Source organism: Cervus elaphus, chromosome 28 (assembly GCF_910594005.1).
Source record: "Cervus elaphus chromosome 28, mCerEla1.1, whole genome shotgun sequence".
In the NCBI taxonomy this organism is placed as follows: domain Eukaryota; kingdom Metazoa; phylum Chordata; class Mammalia; order Artiodactyla; family Cervidae; genus Cervus; species Cervus elaphus.
In genome coordinates, this window is record NC_057842.1 from 60,100,299 (window position 1) to 60,116,368 (window position 16,070).

The 16,070-nt window shown below is 41.1% G+C and overlaps 1 protein-coding gene across 3 annotated transcripts in view; it reads left to right on the plus strand.

Annotated features, from left to right (window-relative positions):
* Nucleotides 1-1,262: 1,262 nt before the first annotated feature.
* The window catches only part of MAP3K7 (mitogen-activated protein kinase kinase kinase 7), a 60,208-nt gene continuing 45,400 nt past the window's right edge, over nt 1,263-16,070 (plus strand). For all 3 annotated transcript variants that reach the window (XM_043889879.1, XM_043889880.1, XM_043889881.1), the window contains exons 1-2: nt 1,263-1,393; nt 15,069-15,179. In XM_043889879.1, coding sequence (XP_043745814.1) covers nt 1,274-1,393; nt 15,069-15,179 — 231 coding nt within the window. In that variant the 5' untranslated portion in view covers nt 1,263-1,273. The remainder of the gene's footprint in view (nt 1,394-15,068; nt 15,180-16,070) is intronic.

Below are 16,070 nucleotides of genomic sequence, written 5' to 3' on the forward strand. Positions count from 1 at the left end.
CTCCCCTCACTTTCTCCTTTCTGAGTGTTCCCTTTTTGGTCTCCTACTGAGACAGAACTTGACCTTCACAACGTTTCATTCTTAAACCTTCATCTCTAACTCCAATTTTCCCAATTAGGCTTTAGATCAAACTGACTGATGTTTAACAGATAGTTTGAAATTAAAAATTGTGTTGATAGTACAACACAGGAAATATTTTTCACCTTGGAAATACACTGAGCTAGGTGCTTGTGAGAATCATAATTGATTTACTCCCGAGCCTGTTTACTCCTGTCCTGAAAATGGCAACAAAAATACTTAATTTGCAAGGCTACTGTTAATGATAAAATATGGATACATAAATGCAAAGTATCCAGCACAAAGCACTGCACTCCGACCTGTACCATTAATACATCCTATAAGTTCAAATGAACGACAAATTATGCCAAATTATAAATATCTACCTTACCTAAAATTAACTTCTGTTCGTGAGCCTATATAGTGTTATTCAGGTTACATACGCTGGCTCGCTGTGTATTATTTTCTTTAGAATCTCTGACAGCATCAGGGACTGGCTCAAAGTAACAGTAGCAATCGCTTCCTTCCAAACACCAAAACACATTTTCCTAGGCTTTTTAGGAAATAGTGCAGTTTAGCTTCGGAGTGAAGCTGAATAGTAAGCTTCCTCACAAAAACGCAATCCAATACTACCCGTCCATTTGCAGGTCTCTGAGAGAAAAGGGAGCGGGGTCAAAACACACTTCACCAAGGAAGGTTGAAACTGTAGCTTTTATCTTTCCCGCTGTTTCCTAGAGGACCAACCGTACAGAGATTCCACCGTGCTCTGCGCCACTTCCGTTCGCGCGTTTTAATTACGTCACACGTCAGCTCTCGCGGTATTATCACTTTGCTGAAGCCCTTTAATAAAGGTCTCGCGAAATTTGTCCCACAGGTCCAAACAAGCCTCTCACCCTCCCCCACTCCACCCCTCCCCCACCCCACCCCCAACCTGTCCTCCTTTCTCTCACCGAATTCTCCCCTCCCGTCCCGTGATCTCAAGGCCCTCCTCTTGTTTCCGATCTCTGGCCGGAACCGGAAGTTTGGTGGGCGGGGCCGGGCGGCGGAAAACGCAGCGGAGCCGGAGCCGGGACTCGGCTGTGGCCGCTGTCCCTGTCCCCGCCACGGATCGCCGTGGCTCCAGGTTGAAGGTCGGTCCGGAGGCGGGTGGGCGCGGGTCTCCCCCGGACTGTCCGGGCGGCAGCCTTCCCGGGCCCCCCGGGCTCCGCGAGGGATCATGTCTACAGCGTCCGCTGCTTCTTCCTCCTCCTCGTCTTCCGCGGGTGAGATGATCGAAGCCCCCTCCCAAGTCCTCAACTTTGAAGAGATAGACTACAAGGAGATCGAGGTGGAAGAGGTGAGCGAGGCCCGGCTCGGAGGCTCGGGCCCTGGCCTGTCCCGGTCTCTGCCTGGTCCTGACTCTAAAGGCGCCTCCCCGTTTCCTCTATTTCTCGGGACCCACCCTGGAGTCCCCACACCCCACCGAGACCGGGTGTAAAGTGGCTCTCCGCGTCCAGCTGCTCCGGGGTAGCTCTCTTTTTTCTCACTTTAGCACTCTTGAGTTTGAATTTAATACTCCCGTGCTTGGAGTTTGAGTCATCTCAAACGGAAAAGGATAAACTGGTGCGATCGTCTGGTCCACCAGTTCTAGAATCTGTAAGTAGTAAAATTTATCAAAGACCATGGCCGTTTTGGAGTTTTAGTTCTCCAGAACTTGGTGTTCTTAAGGGTCAATGATTGTTTTATGTTCGACTTCTGGCTCAGCATCTGGCACGCAGTGGGTGCTCAATGGATGCTTCGTAAATTAATACATCCACAAGTCTAATAGTTTTTCCTCAAGTACCGAATAGCTCTGTTTCGCCAGTTCCATAGAGCAGTAGTCATGTTATGTGTTATTTAATAGCCTTCAATTAGACTAATTTAGGTTAATTTCACCATTAGTAATGTAGACAGGTTTAGGATGAAAAAATGTTTCAGGTAGCATATTCTGAAGAAATAACGAGTGATTTCAGTGACAACTAGAATGTGAGGTCAGACCAGAAGTCGCTGTTACTAAACCTGAATACATCCTTTATTCTGCAATATTTAAATTATTTTGGAGCAAGGTAATGTGCCTTTAGCACATTGCTTCTTTTCAATGCACAGAGGTTGGTTGTATAGACCATAAAAATTAGAAAACTTAAAGCTATATATATTTTAAAGACACTTTAGAAAGTGTTAAAACTTTGGTTGTAAATGGTATTTATTATTTACCATTTGTTTATCATTTAAGAAATTTACTAAGCACCCTGCATTACATACACCCACGAGAATCCTGCATGTTCTATATTACAGATCTCAAAGAATTATCTCTACTTCAAAAATTTTTAATTACTTTTAGACAGTGGTAAGCTAAAAGTAGTGAGATAATTATCTTTCAAGAAATGGTTTTATTTTTTCCTATGCATGTTTTGGAATAATGGATTACTTTATTTTTACTTGCTTAAAATAATCTTAAAGATGGCTGAAAACAGCCTCATTTTACAAGATAATGTAAGTGGGAAGAGCAAAACCTTTGGAGTTAGATGAAGGTTCAGTGTATCAGCTGCGCCATTTGTTAGCTGTGTGATCTGGAGCAAGTTTCCTGACCAACCTTTTTGAGCTTTAGTTTCCTTAACTGTAAAATGATTATAATTTCGACCTCATTTTATTTGTATGAGACTTTATTAGGCAGTACATGCAAAATACCCAACACAGTGCCTGACACACATTACCAGGAAACTGAGTTCCGGAGAGGAACTGTGACCTGCTTTAAGGTCATATGGCTAAAAGAAGGACCCGTATTTTGGCAGAGGGGGAGGTTTTGTGTGTGTCTGTGTGTGTTTTTTTCTATCGAGACTATGATAAATTCTTTTTTCAGAATTGGATAGTTGATCTCGCTTTCATGGCTAACATTCTTTCTTTTTTAAGAATAAAAATTTGGTGAGTCAGTATAAAAGAATTGCAGTTTTTAAATAAGCATTTACGTCTACTCTGTGGCGAATTGCTATGCTTGTAGACTACAAATTGTTATATAATAATAACTTGTACTTCGTGGTCTACCAAATGTTTTCAGAAACTTACATCATCTGATTTTTACAAGGTTAGTTTTTCCACACTGCTTTCTGAAGCATTTTACATTCTTGGTTATTCGTAAGATGTCATTTATCCTTTTACTACTCTTCCCCCAAAGCTATTTAACCTCCTATTTGGGTTCTGTTTCCAAAGACCCTTCCTTTAGTTTAGATGATGTTTCAACTATTCTTTAGTAGATTTAGGACATTGCTGAGGAGTATATTTTTGTTCCTAGATGAAGTTTTCTTATGTTAGGCAGTCTTTTCATTTTGTTCTTTTCACTTTTTATTACTCAGTTTATTTTCATGTTAAAGATTTGAACTTAGATTTTTCTAATGTTAAAACCATTACATAATTTTCATCATATTCTTTGTGTTCACATTAAAGCAGTGTTACTGTATAATCTAGGCAGCACCATGGGCGCTCATTATTTCTCAACTTAGATTCTGCTCTCAGCTTGAAATCATGAATAAGAGAAACGGAGAAAGATGACTAGGAACAAAAAGTATTTTACATTGCTTTCATTATTATATATGGTACCAGTATATTGCCTACAAATGAAGAAAATCATATTCTGTTTCTCAAATAACAGTGTAATTGAATCAGCATTATACTGATTCAGTTAGGAACTGTGTATAAAGAAAAATACTCTGACCATAGGCCAAATATGCACTCATTTCACAGATGTATATTTTTAAGGCATCGGCTGATTTTAATCCTTACATTTCTTATACCATGACTCAGTAGTAATCAGTGTGAAACTTTCTAAATTCAGTTTTGGTATCAAATTATGTCAGGTCTCAGCATTTGAAACCTATGTAGGTATTTTTTAAATTTTTTAAGTCATTATAGCTTTTATCATTCTGGATCTGACTGTTAGAATGAACTGTGAGTTATGTATCAGTACACTGGGGACTAGGTTGCAAGAAGTGATAGAGGCAATGTGGTGTGGTTAAAATAAAAGTGTACTGGGCTGGGTATTTAGAAAATGTAGATGCCATACTGATTCTGCCATCATGTATTTCAGTAACTTTGAGCAAATCACCTCATTTTTCTGAGCTTCTTGATTTCTCACGTAAAAAGAGAGATTGAACGAGATAATTTAAGGTTTCTTCCCGTTCTAAAATGAAATCACACTTACTGTTTCACACTTTTTCTGGCATTTATGCTCTGTTTCCACAGTCAGCTTTAAGAACAGTGATCATGATGAAATGTAGTTTGTGACTGACTAATCCTGATTAAATAGGGCAAATGATGCTCCCGTTTTACAGATATTGACAACCAGTCATAGAGTTTGATTTGCCAGAAGCCTCATATCTAAGTGCATGGTAGAGCAGGGAGCTGAGTTTGAGATTGCACACTCCTGAGTCATTTGCTCTCTCCTCTTGGATTTTTAAGGTCCCTTCGGTTCTTTCTGAAGTTACTTTGTAGCCAAACCTTATTGTAAGAATGGGAAACAAAATACCGATTTCATTTATAATAGCTGGTCTGGAGCACTTAATGAACATTCTTTTCTGTGCTAAGATTATAAAAGATGAGTGAAGGATCCTAGGGTTCTCTCCTTAAAAACTTTGACTTACCCTGAGACTAGATTTTCAGAACCACAAATTAAAACTATGAATGTAATGTAAATTGCACGCTTAAGCCATAATTGGAAAGTAGAGTTTACAACAGAAGGCTCCATTTAGCAGGAAAAATTTTGCAACTAGATTTTGAATAAAGTAAGCATCATAGATTGGGAAAGATACTAAAATGAATTCTTTGTAGTTGTTCCTCTGCCTCAAATGCTCTTTTCCCTAGAATTTCATTGACCTGTTCTCACCACTCAAGTCCCATTCAAGTGGTGGTGGTGGTGTAGTCGCTAAGTCGTGTCCGGCTCTTGCGACCCCAGAGACTGTAGCCCGCCAGGCTCCTCTGTCCCTGGGATTCTCCAGGCAAGAATACTGGAGTGGGTTGCCATTTCCTTCTCAGTGTTACTTCCTTGAAAAAAGCTTTCCCTGAGCAACCTAGATCTTTGTCAGTTCTAATATCCTCCATGGCACTTAGCTGTCACTGAAAGTAGGTATCCCTCAGCGCAGTTTAACCTTATTCACACTTTTAACTCCAATGCCTAGCATCTAAAGGTTTTCTGTAAGTAGTTGCTGAATGAGTAAATGAAGTTACTGCAGCATAATCATGAGAATTCTAGTGTCCATCTGGTTCTCTTTATGTGAGCTGGTCCTTTTATGTGATTAAACCAGAGGTTAAGATAAATTAGTGATTTGGCTAACACAGCATTTACACGAAAAATAAAATCTGATTCTCTATGCAAATGTTGATTTCATTGCAATTAATTATACCTAGCAAATAGTTTGGTTTAACCAGGGGTAAAAGATTCTGCAGAGGGTCAGGTGCTATAACAATACAAGCCATGTATTAGTGCGCCTTTACTAAAATGCTAAAAAGACCCTGTTTGGCATGGTAGCTCTTTAAAGGGGAGATCCACAGTGTTGACATCAAGAATATCATATGTGCAATGCATATATAATAATTGCAGCATTTATATGTTCTTAGAGACATGCAGAGGTTCTGTTTTAAATTGAAATACAGAAAGAGCTTTGACAGTATTGTACATTTTGTGATTTTTTTATGTAAAATGTGTGGGCAACTGAGAATAGAGAAAACTTAACTTATAGTGGCCTGAATAAACTGTGTATAGATTTGTTATTATTATTAATATTAAGAATATTCAGAATTATTAATAAGCACTTCCATGTGAAACTTGATTGTTGGTTTCAGGAGAAACCTGTAATTGTTATCACAGTGAAGAGGTAGCCACAGTGATAATGTTTATTGTGTGCCTGTGTAACTTAAAAGATGACATGAGCATATTATTTGAAAGAAAGGCCTGTTTAAAGGGTCAGATAGCTGTCTTATGGCTGATTTCTAAAAGTCTGAATAATCAAAGCTTTACTTTGGTGTTATAAAGTCTGTCTTGTCAGCGGGTGGCTGTTCTACTCTGCCACGGTTAATTCATAGATACTGGAGTTCTGAAATAGTCGGAGGCTCCAGGTTCCAACTAAAGCTGTTCAGATCTGTGCTTGTTCTGCCATGTCCCAGATTTCTAGCCAGAGCGATGGCTGCATGGCCGGGGTCCGTTCACACAGACCACAGGTCAGGGCTAAAGCAAGCTGTCAGCCACAGTCCACTGGGCTGGGAATACCGGGAATGGACACAATTAAGGGTTATCTCATAGTAAACTAAGAGGCCAAGGGTGCACACCCTTTTCCATTTAGTTTTCGTTTAGATGGTTTTTTGCTTTTAAAAACCTGACTTGACAAGGGAATGGAGTGTTTGTATGTCTTAAAGAAATTAGTTTTTAAAGGAGTTGCTTTCTTTGAACACATACACCAAATTTTGATTTTGGTGTTTTTGCCTTTTAATATTAACTGCGTGGAAATATTTTTTTCTGTCATCTCATATTCTTCTGCTGTACTTTTTTCATATTCAGAAATTAAATTTAAATCTGCTTTACTACATGAGACTAAAATTGTGGATCCCAAACCATGAGAGCTAAACCACAGGGGGAGAAGTACATATAATAAGAGAATTAATCTGAAAACATTTTAATTTAGAAAACAGTCATATGTTCAGAAGGAAATATTTCTAATTTGTCTTCCCTTTTAAAACCAAACTTCTCATTGCATTCCTTTGTTTTTCTATTTTTATAGATGAGGGATTGTGAAAAATATCTAAAATATTTATTTCTGGGTTCACCATTTTGGATGGATGTGTGCATTGGGGGAGATATTGTAATTTGGACATGTTCCATTTTTTACACTCTTGGTGAAAACTGATCTTGGGGGAGAGCTGTCCATTCACAGTAATTGTTAATAATAATATGTCAGAGAAGCTTACTCAGATATGAGTACAATCCAAAAAGCATATTTGATTGTGAAGTTGAGTTAGAAATTTGGTAGTAAGTAAAAAGTGACTTTCTTTCATTGTTTTGTAGTTTGAATATTAGGTTTTTTTTTTTATTATTTACCTCAGTTGCCATTGTGTCTCAATTTGCCATCTGTGCCTCTTCTGATCTACCATGTGTCAAGAACAACAATGTGGTGTTCTCAAGAATTCTTCTTTTCCTTTCTTCCTGCTGAAGATATCATGTCAGTGGTCTGGAAGACTTCCATAGACAGTATCAGCAGTAAGAGAAGGGTCTCTGGTCGGTGTGATGGTTTCCAATGAGGTGTTTTGTCTCACTGTTAATGATGGTTCTAATATAACCTGATACAGTCATTCTCAAATATCAGAATCATCTGAAGGGTGTGTTAAAACACTGATTGCTGGACCTGACCCTCAGACTCAGTCATTCTGGGTGGGAACCTGAGAATTCCATTTTCACAAATTTCCAGGTGATGCAAGTGCCTCTGACCCAGAGATTACACTTAGAGAGCCACTGACTAAGCTCTTGCTGTTTTTATATTTGCTTGCTTTTTGCCGGTTTCTTCTTCCCATGTGTTGTAAACGTTGACGTGCTTCAAAGCTCGGTTCTGGGACCCCGGTGGTCACTTGTTATTTTTTGCTCACCACATCCAGGGGGTTGGTTTGAAGTACTAACTAAATGCTAATGACTCTCCCAGGTTCTTAATGCTCTGCCTGACCTCTTGACCCACGTTTCCACTTTCTTTCTTGGTATCTCTACTCGGATGTCTAAATAGGCATCTTAGGCTTTACATGAGTAAATCAGAACTCTGTGCTATTAAAAAAAAAGAAAGAAAATCTGCTTGCTTCATCCTTTCTTATCCTTTCTTAAACTGTTTCTGAATCTAGACGTTATGATTGACTCTTCCTGTCCTCCTGTCCTGCCTGCATACAAATCCTCAGCAAGCTCTTTTGACTTTACCTCTAAAACATATGGTTTATGAGATGGTTGGATGGCATCACCGACTCCGTGGACATAAGTTTGAACAGGTTCCAGGAGATAGTGAAGGATGGGAAAGCCTGGCGTGCTGCAGTCCATGGGGTTGCAAAGAGCTGGACACGACTTAGCTACAGAACAACAACTAAAGCATATTCCCCGGCTTCCCTGATGACTCAGCAGGTAAAGAGTCTGCCTGCAATTCAGGAGTGGCAGGAGACTCAGGTTAGATCCCTGGGTAGGAAAGATCCCCTGGAGTAGCAAATGGCAACCCACTCCAGTGTTCTTGCCTGGGAAATCTCTTGGACAGAGGATCCTGGTGGACTCCAGCCCGTGGAGTCACGGAGTCGGACGTGACTGGGCACATGAGCACAGAAACAAGCTAAAACGTATCCCAGTTCTGCTCATTTTTCTGTTCGACCGCCAGCCTTGTTCTCAAAGCACTTCTCTCTTGCTTGGGCTGCTTTTACAGCCTTCTGCCTGATCTCTCTCTATATATAAGCTAACTTCCTTACAATTCATTCTTCACATAGAGCCAGAATGATTTTTTTTTTTAATGTAAAATCATATCACATTCCTCCTTAAATTCCTCTAATTGCTTCCCCATCACAGTTAGTTTGAGATTCAGACTCCTTTTCATTGAGCCAAGAACCCTCCAGGACCCAGACTTTGTCTCTCTGGCTTTATCCTGCATCACTCTTCCCTTTTCCCACTGTGTCCTGCTCACACCAAACCCTCCCAGTATTTCTCTAGGTCATCATTAAAATGTCACCTTTCTCATTAAGGCCTAGTTTAAAACTGGAGTGGGATGAGTGCAGGCATGTGTACACACACACAGTTATGTTTCTTTTCTTCTTAGTGCATTTATCATTTTCTTAAAACATTATGTCTTTTATATATATATATACACGTACACCTGTGTATACACACATCTTGCTTCCTCTTTGTCTCCCTGCACACAGAGAATATAAGTAGTTAGAACAAGGATTTTGGTTTAACTTGTTTACTTCTGTATCTGGAATATGTAGGATAATGCCTAAACTACAGATGGGGTTCAAATGTTGTTGAATAGGGATTATAGGTTTTTTTCCCCCCTTTAGGGTCCTTATACTAGTAGTTTCTTCTTTGGTTCATTCCTTGTGTCATTCAAATATGAAATTAGTAACCTCCTCAGATGCCTTTTATACTCTCCAGCCATAAATTTCCACATAAGTTTGTCCCATTATTTAACTTTTTCTTTTTCTCCATGGCAGTTTTTTATAAGCTGTTATTTATCTCATTCATCTTTTTGTCTCACATGCTTGCATGCTCAGTCATGTCTGACTCTTTGCAACCCAAAGAGTAGGCTGTAGCCCGCCAGGCTCCTCTGTCCATGGGATTCTGCAGGCAAGAATACCAGAGTGGGTTGCCATTGCCTCCTCTAGGGGACCTTCCTGACCCAGGGATCAAACCTGCATCTCCTGCAGCCCCTTCATTGGCAGGCAGATTCTTTGCCACTGAGCCACATGGAAGCCCCATCTTTTTTGTCCGCTGGTTGTCTTTTCTTTCCTCTCCCTGCCCCCCCCCCGCTTAAATTGAAAGTACATTTCATGTGGATCTAGGCCTTTGTCTTGTTTACGGCTATATCTCTTGTATCCCAGATGGTAGCTGGATATAGTAGACATTCTAGAGATACTGGCTTAAGGAATAAACGCAGTTCATCGTTCTCTCGGCATTAGCCTCACTTCACCCCTTGAAAGCAGGAGACTGTACCCATTTCTCCCCACCTGCTAACTGGGTGCTCCTCCTTGGCTTTCATTGATCCTCTGAGATTCAGCTGAGCTCTGCATTTAGCTCCCTGTATTTTGAGCTGTCTGCCATCCAGCAGCCTCCTTCCTGCAGTCAGAAGACTTCAGTTATCCTGTTTTTCTCTTGGCAGGAGTTTTTCTGTATCATTGCCACGTTCTGTCAAGGCTGAAAGAATGTGGGGCCTCCCTCTGACTGTCTCCTTTACCACACTTAACTCATCTGCAGCTTCCCATGTTGGCAGAGCCTGTCCTGTGAGGCTGCTTTCTCCTGGAGATCTCAGTGAGAAGTTGAGGGGGAGGGGGCATGGAAATAAGTCTTCTCTACCCTCGAATCCCTAAGTCTGTCCTGAAAGCCGCCAACGTAGAGTCTCTTCGCTGGCCCTCTTCAGCTGGGAAGTGTGTGTGTGTGTGTATTGTTTTGTCTTGAATTTCTTCTCTACCTCACTTTCAACCCTTGAAGGCAGGGAACAATTCTTCATATATTTTTTCTTTTACCCCTAATATTTATGCCATTTGAAAAGATGGGAAGTCACATTTTGATTCTGTGATATGGTGATTTACAAGAAATATGAAAAGAATCCACCTGCAATGCAGGAAACCCTGGTTTGATTCCTGGGTTGGGAAATTCCCCTGGAGAAGGGATAGGCTACCCACTGCAGTATTCTTGGCCTTTCCTGGTGGCTCAGACGGTAAAGAACCCATCTGCAATGCGGCAGCCCTGGGTTCAGTCCCTGGGTTGGGAAGATCCCCTGGAGGAGGGTATGGGAACCCACTCCAGTATTCCTGCCTAGAGAATCCCCGTGGACAGAGGAGCCTGGCAGGCTGCAGGCCATGGAGTGGCAAAGAGTTGGACATGACTGAGCGACTAAACACACATGTACTTAGTCAATCAGATGACCAAAATATTTCTTAAATATATTTGGTCTTTGTCTGCAGTTTCTGGCTCACAGCTCCCAAGACCATCTGAATTTTGTAAGTGATGAGAGATAAAGATGTCCTGAGGTTAGTTTTGGACCACGCCTAAGAACGGGGCTGCTAGCCAGGAGAACCGACAATATGTTTAGAGGGTTAGAGCTTTCAGCCCCGGCCCTCTGACCTCTGGGGAGGGGAGAAGGGCTGGAGGTTGAATCAATCAGCAGTGGCCAGCAGCTGAATCATTCACGTCCATTTAATGAAGCTCCACGTAAACCCGGAAGGACGGGTTTCAGAGAGCTCCCGGCTGAACACATTGAGATTGGGGGCGGGGGGCACAGAGAGGGTGTGAAGACTTTGCGGGGGAGAGGGCGGGTGCAGCACAGTCTCGAAGGACTGAGCCCTTAACCTGTGGGATCCGATGCTCTCTCCAGGTGGGTGGTGTCAGAATTGAGCTCAGTGGTAGGCTGTCCAGCTGGCATGAGGATTGCTTGGAAGTGTGGGTAAATCCCCCTCCATACACTGCAGTTTAGTAATCAGAATCATTACATACACAGAAATGTAATTCATTAAGCACTGATTCTATGCTTCTGACCTTTGAATTCACAACAGTTATTTTTTTCTATCAGGTATTTCAGTTTACCTGTACAACCTCAGGCATCTTGGACTTTAATCATTTCAGATCTGTTGTTTCACCATACACATGAAAATGAAATATCATGTGGCCCTGATGCATGCAGAGGCTTCTTAATTAGTTCGTGGATTCTTATCTTACATGAAATGACTGTTTTATATTTCAGAGTGTTTCCAAAAAATTGCTTTTGTAAACGAGAGGGAGAAATTTTATCATGTCGTTGCTGCTGTTAAGTCGCTTTAGTCATGTCTGACTCTGTGCAACCCCATAGACGGCAGCCCACCAGGCTCCCCCATCCCTGGGATTCTCCAAGCAAGAACACTGGAGTGGAAAAAAAAAAAAAAAGAATACTGGAGTGGGTTGCCATTTCCTTCTCCAATGCATGAAAGTAAAAAGTGAAAGTGAAGTCGCTCAGTCGTGTCCAGCTCTTCGCGACCCCATGGACTGCAGCCCACCAGGCTCCTCCGCCCACGGGAGTCTCCGGGCAAGAGTCCTGGAGCGGGTGCCGTTGCCTTCTCCGTGTCACGCCCTCAGTGGCCGCGTTTGTCCTCGTGGGTTCAGGGTGCAGGTCAGGTCGGCCGTCCTCTCAGCACTAGGAGGCACTCGTGCGTCTCAGTCATCATCACACCTCACACAGTGTTTGCAACAGACGCGTGATACACGAGTGTAGTGTTTGACATCCCCGTGTGGGCATTCTTCAGAATAGCGAAGTGAAACAGGAGACCTGCTGAGCGCCAGTTGCGCTGGTGTATCTGTAACTACATGAGAAGTGAATTACTGTCCACTAAGTCCTGTTGGACTCTTTTGTGACCCCATGGACTGTTGCCTGCCAGGCTCCTCTGTCCCTGGAGTTCTCCAGGCAAGAAGCCGTTCCCTTCTGAAGCCGCTCCTTCGGGAGTTCCGCTGGCCCAGGGACTGAACCCACGTCTCCTGCAGCAGGTGCAGACGCTTTACTGGCTGAGCCTCCAGTGTTCGGTTGCTCAGTCGTGGCCGACTCTCTGCGAGTCGGACCTGAGCCACCAGGGAAGCCATTTATGAACACATAGTTGGAAAATATATTAAATTACTTCCCAGTCGTTACTCATAGTACTGTTGACAGATAGACTGGTCTCTCCATCCTTTCTTTCTTCACCTGATATTGTCATAATGTTGAAATTCATTTTAGGGCCTGTGTGCTGTTCATTGTGATTAATTTGAAAGAAATAAGGAGTATAACTCCTCAAACTGATTCATACCCAGCTCCAAGCACTTATTATTCTTTTGTGGTATGTAAGAAAATGTCTGATTTTGACTTGTGAACCATATAGATAATATGCTGAAGAAAAAGTAAACATCTCCCCTTTACTGTTGAGAAAACAGAATCTCAAAGACATTACCTTGCCCAGTATTGGTAGCTAGCAGGCAGACAGAATCTATATTTAAACTCAAGTCTGTTGGGTTTCAGATCCTAGGTGTGCTCTTTCCATTATTCCAATGGTACAAGGTTTAGCCAATCGCTGTTCATGTTAAAGTAACTGGATGCAAAGTTCAAATAAGTGACATTGCCTCCTTTGCCTTATGAGAGGTACAGAGGAGGGCTAGAGCCTTATCGTCAGGAGGCCCCTAAGCACCAAGGGCCAGGAATGGAAAAAGAAAAGTCACCAGAATCAAGACAACTCAGTTTCCTTTAGGCTGATGACATACAGGCTTCCCAGGTGCTCGGTGGTAAAGAATCCACCTGCCAAGCAGGAACGCAGGTTTGATCCCTGGGTCGAGAAGATCCCCTGGAGGAGGGCATGGCAACCCACTCCAGGCTTGCCAGGAAAATCCCATGAACAGAGGAGCCTGGTGGGTACCAGTCCACAGGGTCACAGACGAGTCAGACACGACTTAGGGCCTAAACAACAATGACATCAGAGGCTGAATATAAAGTGAATTGTTTATTATATCCTCTGTGTTTCAAATCCTGGCTTCTCTGACCCTGTGATCTTGGGCAGCTTGGCAACTGTGTGACCCAGTTTACTCACCTTTAAAATGGAGGAGGATTAAATATGTTAATGCACTAAAGCACGTAACCTAGTTGGAGAAGGAAATGGCAGCCCACTCCAGTGTTCCTGCCTGGAGAATCCCAGGGATGGGGGAGCCTGGTGGGCTGCCGTCTGTGGGGTCGCACAGAGCCGGACACGACTGAAGTGACCTCGCAGCAGACATGAAGCAACATGAGAAATGTCCATGCTGCTCTGTGTAGTGTTTAAAGTGGAATTTGAGTTACAGCTGGAGCGGCCATCCATCTCAGCTTACAACTAACGATCCTGCTATTTATTAGCACCTGTTTCTTACTCTGGAAAGAGTACCTGTTCATGTAAGTTTGCCTAAAGTGAAGACTTCCTCCAAGAGAAGATGTAACTTCTCCTTTCTGATACATGATAAAGATTTGCGTGCATGCATGCGAAGTCGATTCAGTTTTAGCTTACTGTTTGTGACCTCATGACCCACCTGGCTTCTCTGTCCATGGTTTTCTCCAGGCAAGAATACTGGGTGGGTTGCCATTTCCTTCTCAGCTCAGTGCTTACTACATAGAAAGTACATCATTGGTGAGAACTGTAGATTTTCCGCTTAAGGAAGTACTTACTTAGATCCTTTGGAATTTGAAAGATTGGAGCAAATGGCACAAAACTAAGGCCATTTTCAGTGACAAAATAGACTGGTTTTGTTCCAACAAGTATCAAAAGCTATTCTTTAGTTGTTTTAATATAATGACGAATTTCAAGCATCAGTAGAGTAGCATGAGAGAGGAATGAACTCGAGAGCTACTTGTCAGCTTCAACAATAATACAACACGTGGTCAGTTTTTATTTTGTGACTTAAAAAAGTAACTTTAATGAGATATAGTTTACATATCTTAAAATTTAACCATTTAAAGTGTACAGTAATTTGTACAATTTACTAGGTTGTGCAAACATCACCAGAAATCTGTTTTCAAACATTTTGATCACCTTGGTAGGATTCCTCCTACCCATTTTACAGTTACTCCCAGTTTCCACTCTCAGCCCCAGACAACAACTGATCTACTTTTCATCCCTAAAGATTTGCCTTTTACAGACATTTCATAAAACTGGAGTCTTGTGTGGTCTCTTGTGTCTGTCATTGAGCCTGGTGTTTTAAGGTTCATCCACGTTGTAGCAGGATCAGCAGTTGGTTCCTTTTTCCTGAAGAATGACATTCCAGTGTACAGTGTGCCGTGTTTTATCTGTCCTTCGCAATGGCCAGTCTTTTAGCATCTGTTTTTATCCTTTCCCCTCTACTGCCTACCCCACTGAACTATTGAAAAGCTATTTTTAATTTCATAAATATAAAAGCTTAAAACATTGATTATGTTTCTGCTTTCTATTTTTTGTTTTTCCAAACTGTCTTCTCTGTATCCTCTTATTCATCTTCCCTGTCTTAATTTGTTTTCTGTCTCTAAGAGTCTTTTTTTTTTTTTTCGTTTTGGTTTTGAGAGTAAGAGGTGTCTAGACCATAAACTTTCAAAGATAGAGATAGTGCCTTTTATTGTGTCCTTGTTTTAACGAAAATTCATACTGGCTCTGTGGCAAATCCAGATCGTGATGGTTTCTAAAATCTTCTGTAACCTTTCAGGTTTGCTTCAGCATTAATGGTGGGCTGGATCTATTTGTTTCTGATTCTCATGGGGGTTTTTTTTTTTGCTTGTTTGCTTTTAACTCAGGTTGTTGGAAGAGGAGCTTTTGGAGTAGTGTGCAAAGCCAAGTGGAGAGCAAAAGATGTCGCCATTAAACAGATAGAAAGTGAATCTGAGAGGAAAGCTTTTATCGTAGAGGTAAGTTGAAATGTCATTTCTGTTGTGTAGTTCTTACCTGAGATACTCTGTGAATTTGATGTTTGTGAAAAACAAAGTGTCTCTCAGTTGTCATTTCTCTGGGTTCCTAAGCATCAGCAATTGAGTTGAACTACAGGGAATGCCATAGAAACATTTTTTCATTCATACTGTTAGTTCTGATGAAAAATTAGAAGAGAGATGTAGCTGCATAAATGAATTCATCCCTGAATTAAAATACAGTCTCTTCCCTGTAATTCAGATCTATTTCAAGGCATAGAATTTAAATTTTAAAATAGAAAAGAAATGGTAATCTCTCCCATTATCTAAAGTTAAGAAGGGAAATTTTATGCATTCATTTTTGACTGAACACTTTAAGAAATTTGAATGAGATTATTTTAAGGAAAAATTATGTCAAATTGGCTTGTCTCATTTAGCATAAAATTTATAGCTCTTCTCTTATAGATTTGATGATGGAGAATTCAATAATCATGAGATTTTTGTATTATCAGGTTCATTCTTTTATGCTCTTTTGTATATTAGATTACAGTATTCGAATAAATCAGTGATTTTGTGACTTTTTAAACTTCATTGGCCAACAGAAGTGATCTTTACTTTATAAACTTTTCTGAATTTATATCTGTGATTTTATTTAATTATAATGACAAAATATGCTTCCTGATATTTTTAAATGCATAACATGAGGAAATGAGAAATCCGTTATAATAGGATAAAGGAGATTTTTGTAATTAATTGAATGAACTGAGAGATGCTGGTGAATGGTTTGATGTCATCATGAGGAAAAATGATCTGTAGTCCAACAGTCTGGCTTTACCTTGCCTTATTCACAGTTTTTGTTTATGGTCTAAATGAGGTTATTGATCAGATACAGTT